Below are 12218 nucleotides of genomic sequence, written 5' to 3'. Positions count from 1 at the left end.
TGAGACACATGGATTACCAAGCTTGCTAGCATTATCTGATGATTTAGCGCTCTAATCTCTAAACGTGTAAATACGGTCTCTTACGCAGAAGAAGGTGAGCTGAAACAAAGGCTTCAGAATCAGTTTACAAATCCACTTCTAGTTACTTCTAGTGGAAGTACGCCTAACAAAAAAAAAAAAAAAAAAAAAAAAAGGAAGTACGCCTAACTGAACAAGATTGAGTTTATTGCTTATTAATTCCACTTTGTAATATCATTTAGTTAAAGTATTATGATTAATATTATTTACCAGGACTTACTTAAATTCAACAAAAGTTATTTGCTAATATTTAACATGTGTGCAGGTCAAAGTATTCACTTTATAGTTAATAAAGTCAGCAAACAGTCAAACTAAATAGAATTGCATACACTGTAATTTGTGGGCAATAAGTTGGATACAATGACGATTTATTCTCTGAAACTTTCTACTGGCCCCTCTTAAAAGTAAGAAGTAAAAACCACTGAATACTAGTGACACACCCTGTAAATAAGCCTCACAAATGGGAGTGTTGAAGATTGGAGGAGGAAACTCGACACCAAATATAAAGTACCGGTACACACTGTAAGTTTCTATTACAGTACAGTTGATCACACACATTTGATTTAAATCTATTGCTGTAAGCTAACTGTATATTACATGTAATATCTGTCATTTAACATCAGTCTTTTTATATGAAGTTCATGCAAAAAGTACAGTATTACCTTTCAGCTAATGAGATCTCAAAGGCATCTGTCTCCGTTTCCCTTTACTCCCGGTGTGTGTATGAGTGTGTGTCCTTCCTTTTGGACTTCCTCCTAGAGTTTAAGTTTCATTTCTGTTCATACTCCCAACCGTTCACATTTTTTACTCCAGAGACGAGTTGGCATGCAAACGCATAAACAAATCATCTGTGTGCCTGCAGCAGGGCGTGTTGTGTGTGCTCAGCATGTTCATACAGATCAAGTATCCAGTTTCACAAGACCTTTTTATTGCACAGGACTTCGGTCGAAATACTGCCTATTGCTCATCATAAGTTTTATTTTACATACATTTTATTGGTTAATCAAAAAGGAAGACAAAAGCATTTTTGGCACTGAATAGCAGTTAATTGCATCACCCACCCAGTAATAAGTTACATTCATACAACCAAGTTCAACGTCCCTGAGGTTTCTAAACTTCACAGTTTCTTTAAACCCGTATAAACGATTCATTTTTTAAATATAAAAATATAAAATATAAAATTCAGTGCATACATTGGATTTCTGGCAGAGTGATACATGAGATCAATACCATTTACATTAAATGTATGACCACAGCCACCGGCAGCTTAGCTTAGTTTAGCTTAGCAACAGTTTAGCTTAGTTTGGCATTGGAAATCCTGGGAATTAGCTAGCTTTTCCTTTTTAAAAGTATTATTGAGGTTCAAAAGTATAAATAGTTCAAGTTTGTGTTTCACTGTAGGCTAAAAGTCAGCTGGTTGTATCCTTACATTAAATGCAAAAATAATTGAGTGACACTTCTCATCTCTTTCTCATGAATCAGAGCATACTTTTCCTTGAAAGCTAACACACCCACCCAGCTGAGATTACATAATCATTTTATAGCTAAAAAAACAAACAAACACATGAATAAAGATTTGATGATCAGCATGTTTCTTGAATCACAAAGCACCATGGAGAGATCTCTGCAGAGACAAGAGAGACACAACACTGAAATTAGTGTTGTGTTTTGTGTGCATGTGTTTAATGCTGCAGTTGGTGTTAAGTTTACCAGGAAGCAAACCTGTAAGAATAAGAGATCATCTTCAATCTTCAAGAGCTGTTCTAGCTCAGCATTTCTCCTCTGGAGCTCAAAGATTTCATCTTCCAGCTGTTCGAGCTCTTTATTTGTTTGCCATTCCTCTTTTGGACTTTGTCCACTGAGATCTACAGTGAGTTTGATTTTCTCAGCTTCACTCACTCTATCTTGAACCTCTTGCTGAAGTTTCATCCTCCTTCGTTTTACAATAACCTGTGGGGAGACACTGCATTAGCACAGCTAAGCTGACAAACTGCAGGCACACTTGTACCATGTTTTGTTAAATCAAGTCGTCGTATGGTCTCCTGAGCTTCTTCTGAAGTATGTTGCAATCCTGTGCACCCCGTGATGACAGTTTCTTTTGCTTTGATGGATGACACAAAACAAAACTCCATCAAGAGCTTCAGTTCACTTTTTGATTACAAAAAGAGTCAATTTTTTGACCCCCATCCAAATTTACAAAAGTAATCAAAAAGGGAATGAAAAGGCAAGAAATGGCTGCCAAGATGTAAGCTAATTCTTACTTTTGTTGTTTAATTTGTTAACAAATATAACTTACAAAACAGCTTTAACACTAATTGTCTGAGATTATTATGGGATAGCATGTGAATCCAACTGAGTGGCAAGTTTTTTAGTCTTTTTTTAAGCTGAAATTAGAGAATACTTATTACATTATTGCCAACAAAAATTATTTGTAAATACTTTTTCTAAAAAAGCTTTAGCAGAAATTTCTTTACCTTCTTCTTAAAGGCTTCCCGGCTAATAGAAATGATGTTGTGGCTCCAATGCTCTGTCTGTGCACACATAGCACAAATGCACGCCCGGTCACTCCTGCAGAACTTCTCCAACTTCTTCCCATGCAGTTTGCACACAGAATCCTCGAGGTTTTTTACCACACTGACCAGTAGATGGCGCCTAAGCTCTTCAGTCTGGTAATGTGCTTCCAGATGAGTGGTGCAGTAGGAAGCCATGCACATCAGGCAGGATTTGACTGCAGGACGTTTTGCTGAGCAGGAGTCACAGGGAACCTCTCCAGCTTTTAAAGGTTGAGGTGCTTTCACAGTATGTAGTGTCTGGTCTGTTTTGAGCTGTGGCCTGGTAGGAAACAAAGTCTTGCAAAGGGGGCACTGGCAGGCCTCGTTGATTTTCCAGTATTCTCCAATGCATCCCAAGCAGAAGACGTGTCCACAGGGGATGGACACGGGGCTTGCGAACTCATCCAGACAGATGCAGCAATTAGGAGGGTCTGACATCGCGTCTTAATATGCCTGTGCAAATACAAGCAACCTGCGGCCTGTTTCAGTTTGCTTTTTGCACAGGTGATGATTTGTTTGAAGCAGTACGTCTGACAAGAAAAGAGAGGTTTTATTAGCACACATTCAACATCGTTCTTCACAAAGCTTGACATATCAGAAGGAAACTACACAATTACACACTGCACAGAAAACAGCTTCTGGTTTAAAGCTGTCCAGAGCTACTGTCATTACGAAGACTGTCCACTTTTTGTGCAAAATACCATAATACATATACCTGTTTGTGACTGACTTTGGCCCTGCAACCCTGATAACAATAACTGAAGGAGAATGGATGGATGGACATAACCATACTGATTGCTTGAGCCATCGATGCCCATCAATGGACTGGTGTATCACTGACTATATGGAAATGCACAGTTCACCAGGCTTCAGTCTTTATTGCTTTGGTTATTCATTAGAATTACTTTAATAGCTAAATATGGCAACAGATGCCAAACAAACACTTTTTCTCCTCATGTTTCGTATCACTTGGCAGGATCAAACAGTAGCTGGCATTTGAATAACACTTACTCCATCTTTGTATAAACTGCTTTGTGTTTCCTTACTGGGAGGATTAATGTTAAGATCACATGAATAGAAGAATGTTTTTACAGGCTTCTCTACTTAAGTACAATACAGAAAACTGGTTGGCTTTAGCAAACATCCATTCTCTTCAACTTATCCATACCTTTGTCTGGAGCCTATCCCAGCTACCAGAGGGTGAGAGGCAGGGTACACCCTGGACAGTTGCCAATCTGACGCTGAGCTTACACACAGAAACAGGTAACCATAAACACTTATAGGCCATTTAGAATCACCAGTTAACCTAACCCCACTAACCGCATGGTTTTGAACCCACAGACACATTGCAGTCTAACTCTGGACCTTCTTGCTTTGAGGCAACAGAGATCATCACTGCTCCACAGGTGCTGCCCAACTTTAGTAAACACATTAATAAAAAGTAACATGTAGTGCAGTGCAAATATCTTAAGCCATTCCTAATTTCTTTGGATGCAACAGTTTGCTGAAACGTGTGCAAGCATTCATGTAAGGCAAAAAGATTTTTTTGTTTTTTTTGTTTTGCCTCTTCCGTTTGGTTCTTTACCCATCAGAAATACTGTCAGAAGGCCAAGAAAGACGCCCAAGAAAAAAAAAAGGGAAAACAAGGTGAAAAAGAGAGCAATATAATAAACGCAACACCATCGCATTAATCTAGCTAAGTGTAAATAACACTAGATACCAAGTATTAAATGTTATTGTGTAGCACAATGTGCTTTGAGGTAGAAGCCAAGAAAGGGGTAGTTTGTGTCTGTGAACAGTGAACACCCATGTGTACACCTGTGTGGATGAGCATTCTTGTATTCAAAAGGTTTATTCATGTAACGATCTGCTAGGGGGTGGAGCCATAGCCCCGTCCCACAGGGCATTAATCAGGCATGGAGGAGATCCAGGCCCCAAACATCCAGAGGCCCCCAGAGTGCGAGAGTCTAAGAAGGACCATCGGAGGGGCAACCGTGACACCCTGCTGGGAAGAGCTGAGGAGAGCCCCAGACGAGGGGTCACCTAGCAACCACGGAGCAGAGGCCAGAGGTTTGGGTGGATCAAAATGGTACCTTTCTTCATCCATGATTCCATCAATGTTCACAAGATCTCCAACACCACTGGCTAAAATGCAGCACTAAACCATGACAGAGCCACCACCTTGTTTTACAGATGTCTTCAGACTCTCGCTGTTGTACCTCTCTCTTGGCCTTCTCCCTGAAAACTGACAATGATTTGAACCGAAAGTTTTGGATTCATCGCTCCATCAGTCCTGATTTTCTGTTGCCAAATCTCACTTAATTTGGTATACCTCAGCCTTCTTCACGGCTGCCCTTCCAATGATATCATTTCTGTTGAGGCTTCAGTGAACAAGAGATGTATCAACTAAAGGGCCAGATGCTTCTCTCAGGTCCTGCGTCAGGTATTTTCTGGATTTCTTTTCCTATTTCTAAAGGAGTTCTAGATACTGTTCATCTGCTGGAGATAGTTTTTTTGCACACCATGCCAAAATATGCCAAGTTTTGACCGTTGTAAAATTAGATTTTTTTGCACAATAATGGGATTACCATATTGCTTTATCTTTGGCATTTTTAAGAGATTTGTTTAGTGACAGGGCGACAGTAACAAAGTGCCCAAAGATATGATTTAAAATGAGATCTTTACAAAGATGTTATGTGTAGACACAAGACTGGTTCATTCCTTGAGTTACGTTTCTGATTGAATAAATGATAGGTCTGTTAAGTGGCTTGACAAAACGACTACTTCCTGTAAAAATAGTCAGGTATGAAGACTGGACTGAACATGAGTGAAAAGCAGCCAGTGTCCAAATAAAAACCTAAAAGATCTTTAGACAACTATTGCTCAAAATCACTCTGAAGTAAGGCTGGCTCTTTGGAAGTAATATATTTAAAAAAGGTTTGTTGGCACAAAACATTTGCACAGTATTAAATAAACGACTTCAGTTGGAGGTCAGTCAAATATCCCACAAAAATCGATCTGAAATGTTATAATGAAACACTGTTCATGAAACAAAGTCTGATAACTTTAATATAAAGACAAAAACAAACATTACCATTACCAGCATTTTGTCACTGATACAACAAACAGCAATGTGGAAAAGAAAAACCAAATATGTATATAAGGCAGTTCAAGAGAGCAGTAAGAATATTACTCACATGTAACCATATGAGGTAATGAATAAGTTTATAGGCTCAAGAGCAAAGGTATGTCCAGTCAATCAAACTGTTGATCAGACTTGTGTGCAATGCCATATTTGTTCTGAAGTGGCATGCCACCGTAACAGTTTGTTCAAAAATTCATGCAAAACTGGATTTTCCTGCTTTCATACGAGCATATCTGCACTAGAGGGGGAAAAGGTTCCTGCTCATTCATACTGAGAGTGAAAGAATTCTGAGTGTACGTCACAAAACATCTGTACTACATCAGAGCCATGCAGGAATCTTGAAGTTTTGCGTATCCTCCAGCCACTCAGCACTGAGTATTCTCTATGAACGTAACAGCATTAATGGCTACATTTGTCACAGTGACACAGCCATCAAACTAAACTTATTTTAGATTGTGGCTTTTCACTCCTGAGCCTGAGAGTAATACGCATAACATGAAAATGACTCATTCACCGCTCACACGAACTATGAACAATGTAAACAAGTTCAACTCAGCTGTGTACCTCCACAGAAATCTCATGTAATGGTCAAAAGCTGTCTTCAAAATACCAGAAAGAAAAGAAATAATTCATAAAAAAATACTTACAATTATTTTCTAACTGCCAGCTTGTGTATCCTCAGGCACTAACAGCAATGAGCTACACTCTGCTCACTTGGTTCTCCTGACATAGAGATAGACACACCCACCACTGCTAGGAAAGGGGCTGGCCGTTCTAGACAGCATACACCCATAAACTCGGGCCCTGTTAATAAAGCTCAAACCCTGGCAAAAAAAGCCCCGAATAATTAAACATATCAGAGTTAAATAAACGTGTTTCTTTCCTGCCTGAGTTACTTAATAATTTGTAAGGTACTGCAAATAATAATATCTTTATATTTTAAGTTGTTTGCCTTCATTTTAAATGGGTTATAGCTATTTATCACTGTTTTCTCCTTACTTATATAAGATTATGCCAAAGTTGCTTGGTATGTTAAAAACTGAGACTGTTTAGAATTTGTTATTACATCTATACATTGAAAAAAACTGCAGAAAAAGAACATTTAAAGTAAATATCTAAAAAAAGAAAAGACAAGACCTTTCTCTATTAAACAAACCTCCTAGCCATTCCCATGAGTTTACGAGGTTAACTTAATGCACCATAAAGTTCCTGTTTTTACAGAAGCAGCTGTGGTGACTACCATACATGGTGCTGTACTCCGGAGATCCTACGTCAAAGATTTTGACCCCACTCGAGTAAAGCTAAATAAACAGGATGCGTAATAACAAAAAATTGATTCAAGTCTTTCAAGTTTCCTTAAATGAAAGCTCTGAAACAGACAGAGGATGGAACTAACACTACATAATACTGATTAGTTTGTTATATACTGTGCACGCACTCTACAAGCGCATATTTAAAACATCATTTGCATGGTTCATAGTCTGGAATTCTGAACAATTTGTACGTGGTATTTTTATCTGTGTCATAGTTTATCACAATGTAAAACAACGCAACAGGGGAACAACAGTCGGTGTTAATTATTAACCTTAAATTGGTCATTTCCGAATACGTTTTATTGATGTTCAGATTGCGCAGCACTCTGAGTTCTAAACTTTGATCTTATTATTCATTTATCATTTTGATTGTTGAAGGAAGTCAATTAGAATTAAGTCAATCCTTGATAAGCAAAGGCTCAGATTTCTTTGATCCACCTAGTAGATAAAAGTATGGAAATAGTTTATCTGTGAAAGACTCTCCTGTGAAAGAGTAAATATGCAAGTTCTCGTTCACGTCAAAAAATGAGACTCTGCCTTCTTCATAGTCCAGGTACACTCCTATTAACCTTGGCCTAGGGAAAAGGTAGAGAACTGTGGAGGGTGCTGAGTGAACTTTATAGTCCAAAAACCTTTTTCCTATGGCAAAGAATCCATTTTCTCTTTTCAAAAAAACCCTTCCTGATCTGTTTACAGTTTCCTTGGCAACACCCACATCCCAGTTGTTTCTCAGGCCCACTCGGACTTCCCAGTAGTGTCGGCCAGAGGTGAAGCCCTTCGTCCCAAACACCATGGGACAGTCAAACCTCCCAAACTCATCAGACGAGGGGCTTGCTGCTCTGAAGTACTTCAGACGTTTCCCAGATTCAGTCACCACAAGGCCCTCGCCGGCAGTGGAAGGGTTAAAGGCGACTGATTCTTAAAGGAAAAAAGACATATGGTCAGTTACATATATATATTAATAGTTATGTTGAGCTTTTACATCTTGGAAAGTAAACTAAATATAAATCTATGAACTCACCTTTATATTGCCTCATCCTGGTCAGTTCTGAGAGGAAAAAACATCACAGTGAGGCAAACCTTAAGTGTAAAACACGTGTGGTGTTTCAAATCACATACTTGTACTGTGAGATTTGCATCAACAAATTAAAAGAAAACTCTTCTTCAATGGCAGCCAAGAATATGAATATACAGACAATTCTATGGGTGGTGTAACTTGTGACAAATCAATCACATGCTAGTGTGAACGCAGGATAACAACTACAACTACGTGCAGTAGCATGAGCAGATATCGCCATGTTAGTGTTGTTCCTGGATTAAAACTAAAGAGTTTTGCATTGTAGAAACACCATCACACTAAACACCAGACTCTAACCCTAACCTTACTGTGATATCCCAGCAATGTGATTGGTCACTTGGAGCATTGAATCTGGACCAACATTAGTTTTAATGATCCAAGAACAAAACCAACACAGAGATATCAGATGCAACACAGGTAATACTGGGATTAAATGAGATAAACTCTTCTTTATTTATCCCACAGTTAGCGAATAGCTGTTTCACTTGCCTAAACATAAAGATGTGGAGTACTCATAACTATGTAAATGTAATCTGGCAATTTCATCACATTTGCTGAGTTGAGCGTTTTGACCATTGCCGTCTTGCTGTTTTGAAAGAGGTTGTCACAGTTGAAGGTTGGATCTAACTGAGAAGTCAACGGACAGTGAATGCTTAAAGAGTAACTTCCTGTCAGTCAAAAAGATCACCTCTTTAAAATTTATGTATTTAATAAAATGTAAATGTAGAGACTAAGACTATAAAAGTCTTTAGGAAAAGCTTTACAAAGGTCATTCATCTTGTACGAGGTCATGTTTCCATAAATGTCAAGTGAACTTTTTGTAACCAGACAAATTCGCCCTCTGCTGGCCATTTAAAAAAAAAAAAGGAACTTCTGCTTTGGCTGTTTAGTTTCATGTCATTTCTTCTAAATAATCCCATGCATCTATTCATTTCCTGCCATTTATCCAGTTCAGGCTCACTAGAGTCAATCTGAGCTGTAATGGGGCTGGAGCACGACCTATACAATTGTTCATTCACACCTACAGCCAATTACCAGTTAACCCTAATGCTGTGGGAGGAAGCTGGACTACACAGAGTAAACAGGCACAGGCACAGTGAGAATAGGCAGGCGTCACACAGAAAGACACCAGCCAGTGGATTAGAAGACAAGACCTTCTTGCTGCCCTGAAATTATTTATCCCTCTTATGAAGAGTTTTCACTCAGCTGGCGGAAGCTATATTGTCCATGCAGATGGCACTGACCAAGAGCAGCATATTTTTCCAGGCACTGACGTTAAATGTGCTGTGGTGTCGTTTCGTGTTTGCACACACTGAATTGTCGGCTTCACAGCAGAAGAACTGACTTTTGTATGTGCACAGCAGCCTCCACGACAATCAGTCAAATGCCGTGATCATCATTTTAATATGCTACGTTAACGTGTACAAACAGAAGTATCCAAACTAGAGAAATCTGCACACATAAAACAAACGCTGCAGATATTTACCTGCTTTTGTGAGAGTTTTCAGTTCAGTTTTGAAAGTGTGCACAAGATGAGCCATGGCTCTCCTTGCCGTCTGCACACACAAGTCTGAGTAAACCTTGATCTTGGACCAATCCTTGGAGGCGGAAATATTGCTCAGAGCCTTCAAAGTCTGAAATGATTCATAAGGACATGATAGTGAGTAGCAGCTATTTTCAGTTGGATCTTTTTTTGGATTGGGGCAGGGGTGAGTGAGGAAAAGATACAAAGCGATGGATAAAAGATGGAGAAATTTGTTGCACCTGGCTTTAAAAGAGATATATTTTATTATAAGATGCTTATAGGTCATAGTCTGTACAACTTACCTGTAAGAGCCACAGGTGGTCCTCATTTTGTGAAAGTTCGTCCAGCTCTGAGTGTTTTCTCTGCAGTTCTGCGATTTCGTCGTGCAACTCCTGAATTACCGCTTCGTCTTTCTCTTGTGACTTTCTGAGCTTGATTTGAATGTTTGATCGTAGTTTAGCCTGCATCTCTTCTACTTGGTTTATCAGATTACTGAATAGTGTATTGTTCTCCTCAATCTCTTGGTCTGCTTTTACCTGCAGGAGAAAGAAAAGGGCTCCATTGGTAAACATGTAGGTGTGCACTGAACACTGTAAAGCTTAATGTGACAAATTTTACATTTGGAAATTTGCCTCAATACTCACCTTCCGCAGTTCGGAGCCCTCATTAAATTCCTTTATCTTTTCCATCCTCTCCTCAATCATCAGTTTGATCTTTGCTTTTTGAGACTCAATATTTTCCTGAAATGTACAATTTTAAGCAATTAAATTGGGTGAAGCAGTCATTTTCAAGGATCCGCGTTCTCATTTTAACAAAAATGTAACAAAATAAAATTCAGCATCGTCTTACTCTCTGCTGAGCCCCTTCTTCTTCAACAGGTACTGTCTCATGGTCTTTGTGGTCTGTCTCACTGCACAGCAGACAGATGCACACCTGATCATCTCTGCAGAAAAACTCCATTATCCTCTCGTGCTTCCTGCACATCCTCTCCTCCAGATTCTCCACTGGCTCGATCAGCTTGTGTCTCATTAAAGAGGGAACTCTCTGGTGAGGCTCCAGATGGGCTTCGCAGTACGACGTCTGACACACCAGGCAAGACTTCAAGGCTTTGAACTGTAAATCAGTGCACACGTCGCACGCCACTTTCCCTGGTGCATCCGTGTCTTCAAGCGTCTCCACCTTCCTCTTCTTGATTTGGCCTGAAATCTCTGCGATGACGGTGTTTGTGGAGAACTCGGGCCTCACATAGAATCTTTTACTGCACGTTGGACAGTGACATAACTCACTTCTGTCCCAGTGCTGAGTGAGGCAGGTCCTACAAAAGTTGTGACCGCAAGGTGTAGTGACCGGGTCACTGAAGACGTTCAGGCAGATCGTACAGACGAAATGATCCTCTGGCAACGAAGCGAGGAAACCAAAAGCTGACATGATCTCTGTAGATGAAAATATCATTGATATGCTTTACATTTCTGTTCTTTCAGGCTTTTTATATCATATGAAATATGATATAAAGGGAAAAAAATAGCTAAATAGATAGAAATAGATTTGGCACTAAGTGTGTGTTTTGGCTGTTTCCAGTGAGAGCCCTGACACACCCAATGAGTCATAATCATATCAATCTCTTTGCTTGTTTTAATTTTGGATCACATACTTACAGTTATGCATTTACAGTAGAAGCAAAAACAAAAGAAAAACAGCTCAATTTCATTTTAACTTGACTCACCTTATTTCTAGTAACTCGGTAATTCCAACAGACTAAACTCCACGTTTGCATGCAGATATAAAACCTGCTGCAAACAATTCACCACTCGTCTCTCACACGGGAAGTAATATGAGTGAACCTTGAAGAACCGGGGAAGCTCCAGTCACTTCAGTGGGCGTGGTCAAACTACATCATTTGGCTGAAATGAAACTTAATGCTGTAGCAGGAAAATAGCATCATGTGGGCATATCTGAAAAAAAACCAAACATTTATTGGTGTAAACATTTCTCCCAAAGCATGTTCGCAAGATCAGTCACTGTAAATAGCAGCATGCAATCATGAATTCAGATTAAAACAAACCACAATCTCTTCTTTTTTTTTTTTTTTAACATGATGCATTTAAAATGAATGTCTCATTTGTGTTATACATTTTATATTTTGCCAAAACCCATATGAGAAGCTCAATACTACTCTGGTGGACTGACTGTGGTGGATTGGAATCCATCTGGCTGCTATTTTTGCAGATTAAACCTAAATATTGTTTTTGTCAGGAATCGCTGTGCGGCAGGCAGGAGTAGGACCCAAAATGCAGGACTCACAGGCACGAGGGAATGAACTCAAAACGCAGCTTTATTTGCTGGCAGAACAAACATACAAACTAAACTGGGAAACCACAAACTAAGAACTCACAGGGAGATCCACACAGCATGAGGGACGACGCGACACTGACTCAGAGAAACACAGGGTTTAAATACACTGGGAAGTAACGAGGGGAATGAGACACAGAAGGAGGGCACAGCTGGGAGAAATCAGGACTGACGAGAC

General features: G+C 39.4%; 3 protein-coding genes across 4 annotated transcripts in view; all 3 read right to left on the bottom strand.

Moving 5' to 3' along the window:
* Nucleotides 1-806, bottom strand: part of LOC308408215 (uncharacterized protein) — a 64381-nt gene extending 63575 nt beyond the window's left edge. The window contains exon 1 of the mRNA XM_080900384.1: nucleotides 741-806. The gene's annotated coding sequence lies outside the window, so the exon portion shown is untranslated. The remainder of the gene's footprint in view (nucleotides 1-740) is intronic.
* A 256-nt stretch (nucleotides 807-1062) lies between these two features.
* LOC308391972 (E3 ubiquitin-protein ligase TRIM47-like) lies at nucleotides 1063-6581 on the bottom strand. Of its 2 annotated transcripts, XM_080874812.1 has the most exons (4): nucleotides 6423-6581; nucleotides 2553-3160; nucleotides 1801-2028; nucleotides 1063-1702 (listed from the first exon to the last, which is right to left on the bottom strand). In XM_080874812.1, the coding sequence occupies exons 2-4, from the start codon at nucleotides 3066-3068 to the stop codon at nucleotides 1679-1681; spliced, it is 768 nt and encodes a 255-aa protein (XP_080730938.1). In that variant the 5' UTR covers nucleotides 3069-3160; nucleotides 6423-6581; the 3' UTR covers nucleotides 1063-1678. The 2 variants fall into 2 exon arrangements, with proteins under 2 accessions (XP_080730938.1, XP_080730937.1); XM_080874811.1 differs by having other exon boundaries at nucleotides 1063-2028.
* A 904-nt stretch (nucleotides 6582-7485) lies between these two features.
* LOC308391964 (E3 ubiquitin-protein ligase TRIM39-like) lies at nucleotides 7486-11119 on the bottom strand (the record flags this gene model as incomplete). Its single annotated transcript, XM_080874796.1, has 6 exons — nucleotides 7486-8006; nucleotides 8110-8136; nucleotides 9653-9800; nucleotides 9994-10227; nucleotides 10336-10431; nucleotides 10541-11119. 6 exons carry the CDS (start codon nucleotides 11117-11119, stop codon nucleotides 7486-7488), a joined length of 1605 nt encoding a protein of 534 aa, XP_080730922.1.
* Nucleotides 11120-12218: the final 1099 nt, after the last annotated feature.

This window comes from Rhamphochromis sp. 'chilingali', assembly GCF_963969265.1.
Source record: "Rhamphochromis sp. 'chilingali' genome assembly, chromosome: 1".
Classification (NCBI taxonomy): domain Eukaryota; kingdom Metazoa; phylum Chordata; class Actinopteri; order Cichliformes; family Cichlidae; genus Rhamphochromis; species Rhamphochromis sp. 'chilingali'.
The sequence above is the reverse complement of the archived record's forward strand: the minus strand, read 5'-3'. Positions and strand labels throughout refer to the sequence as shown.

Coding starts and splice junctions, on each gene's coding strand:
- LOC308391972 (XM_080874811.1), bottom strand. CDS start 3,068: ATGTCAGACCCTCCTAATTGCTGCATCTGTCTGGATGAGTTCGCAAGC. Junction 2,029..2,552: donor GGGAAGCCTTTAAGAAGAAG/GTAAAGAAATTT, acceptor GTCTCCCCACAG/GTTATTGTAAAACGAAGGAG.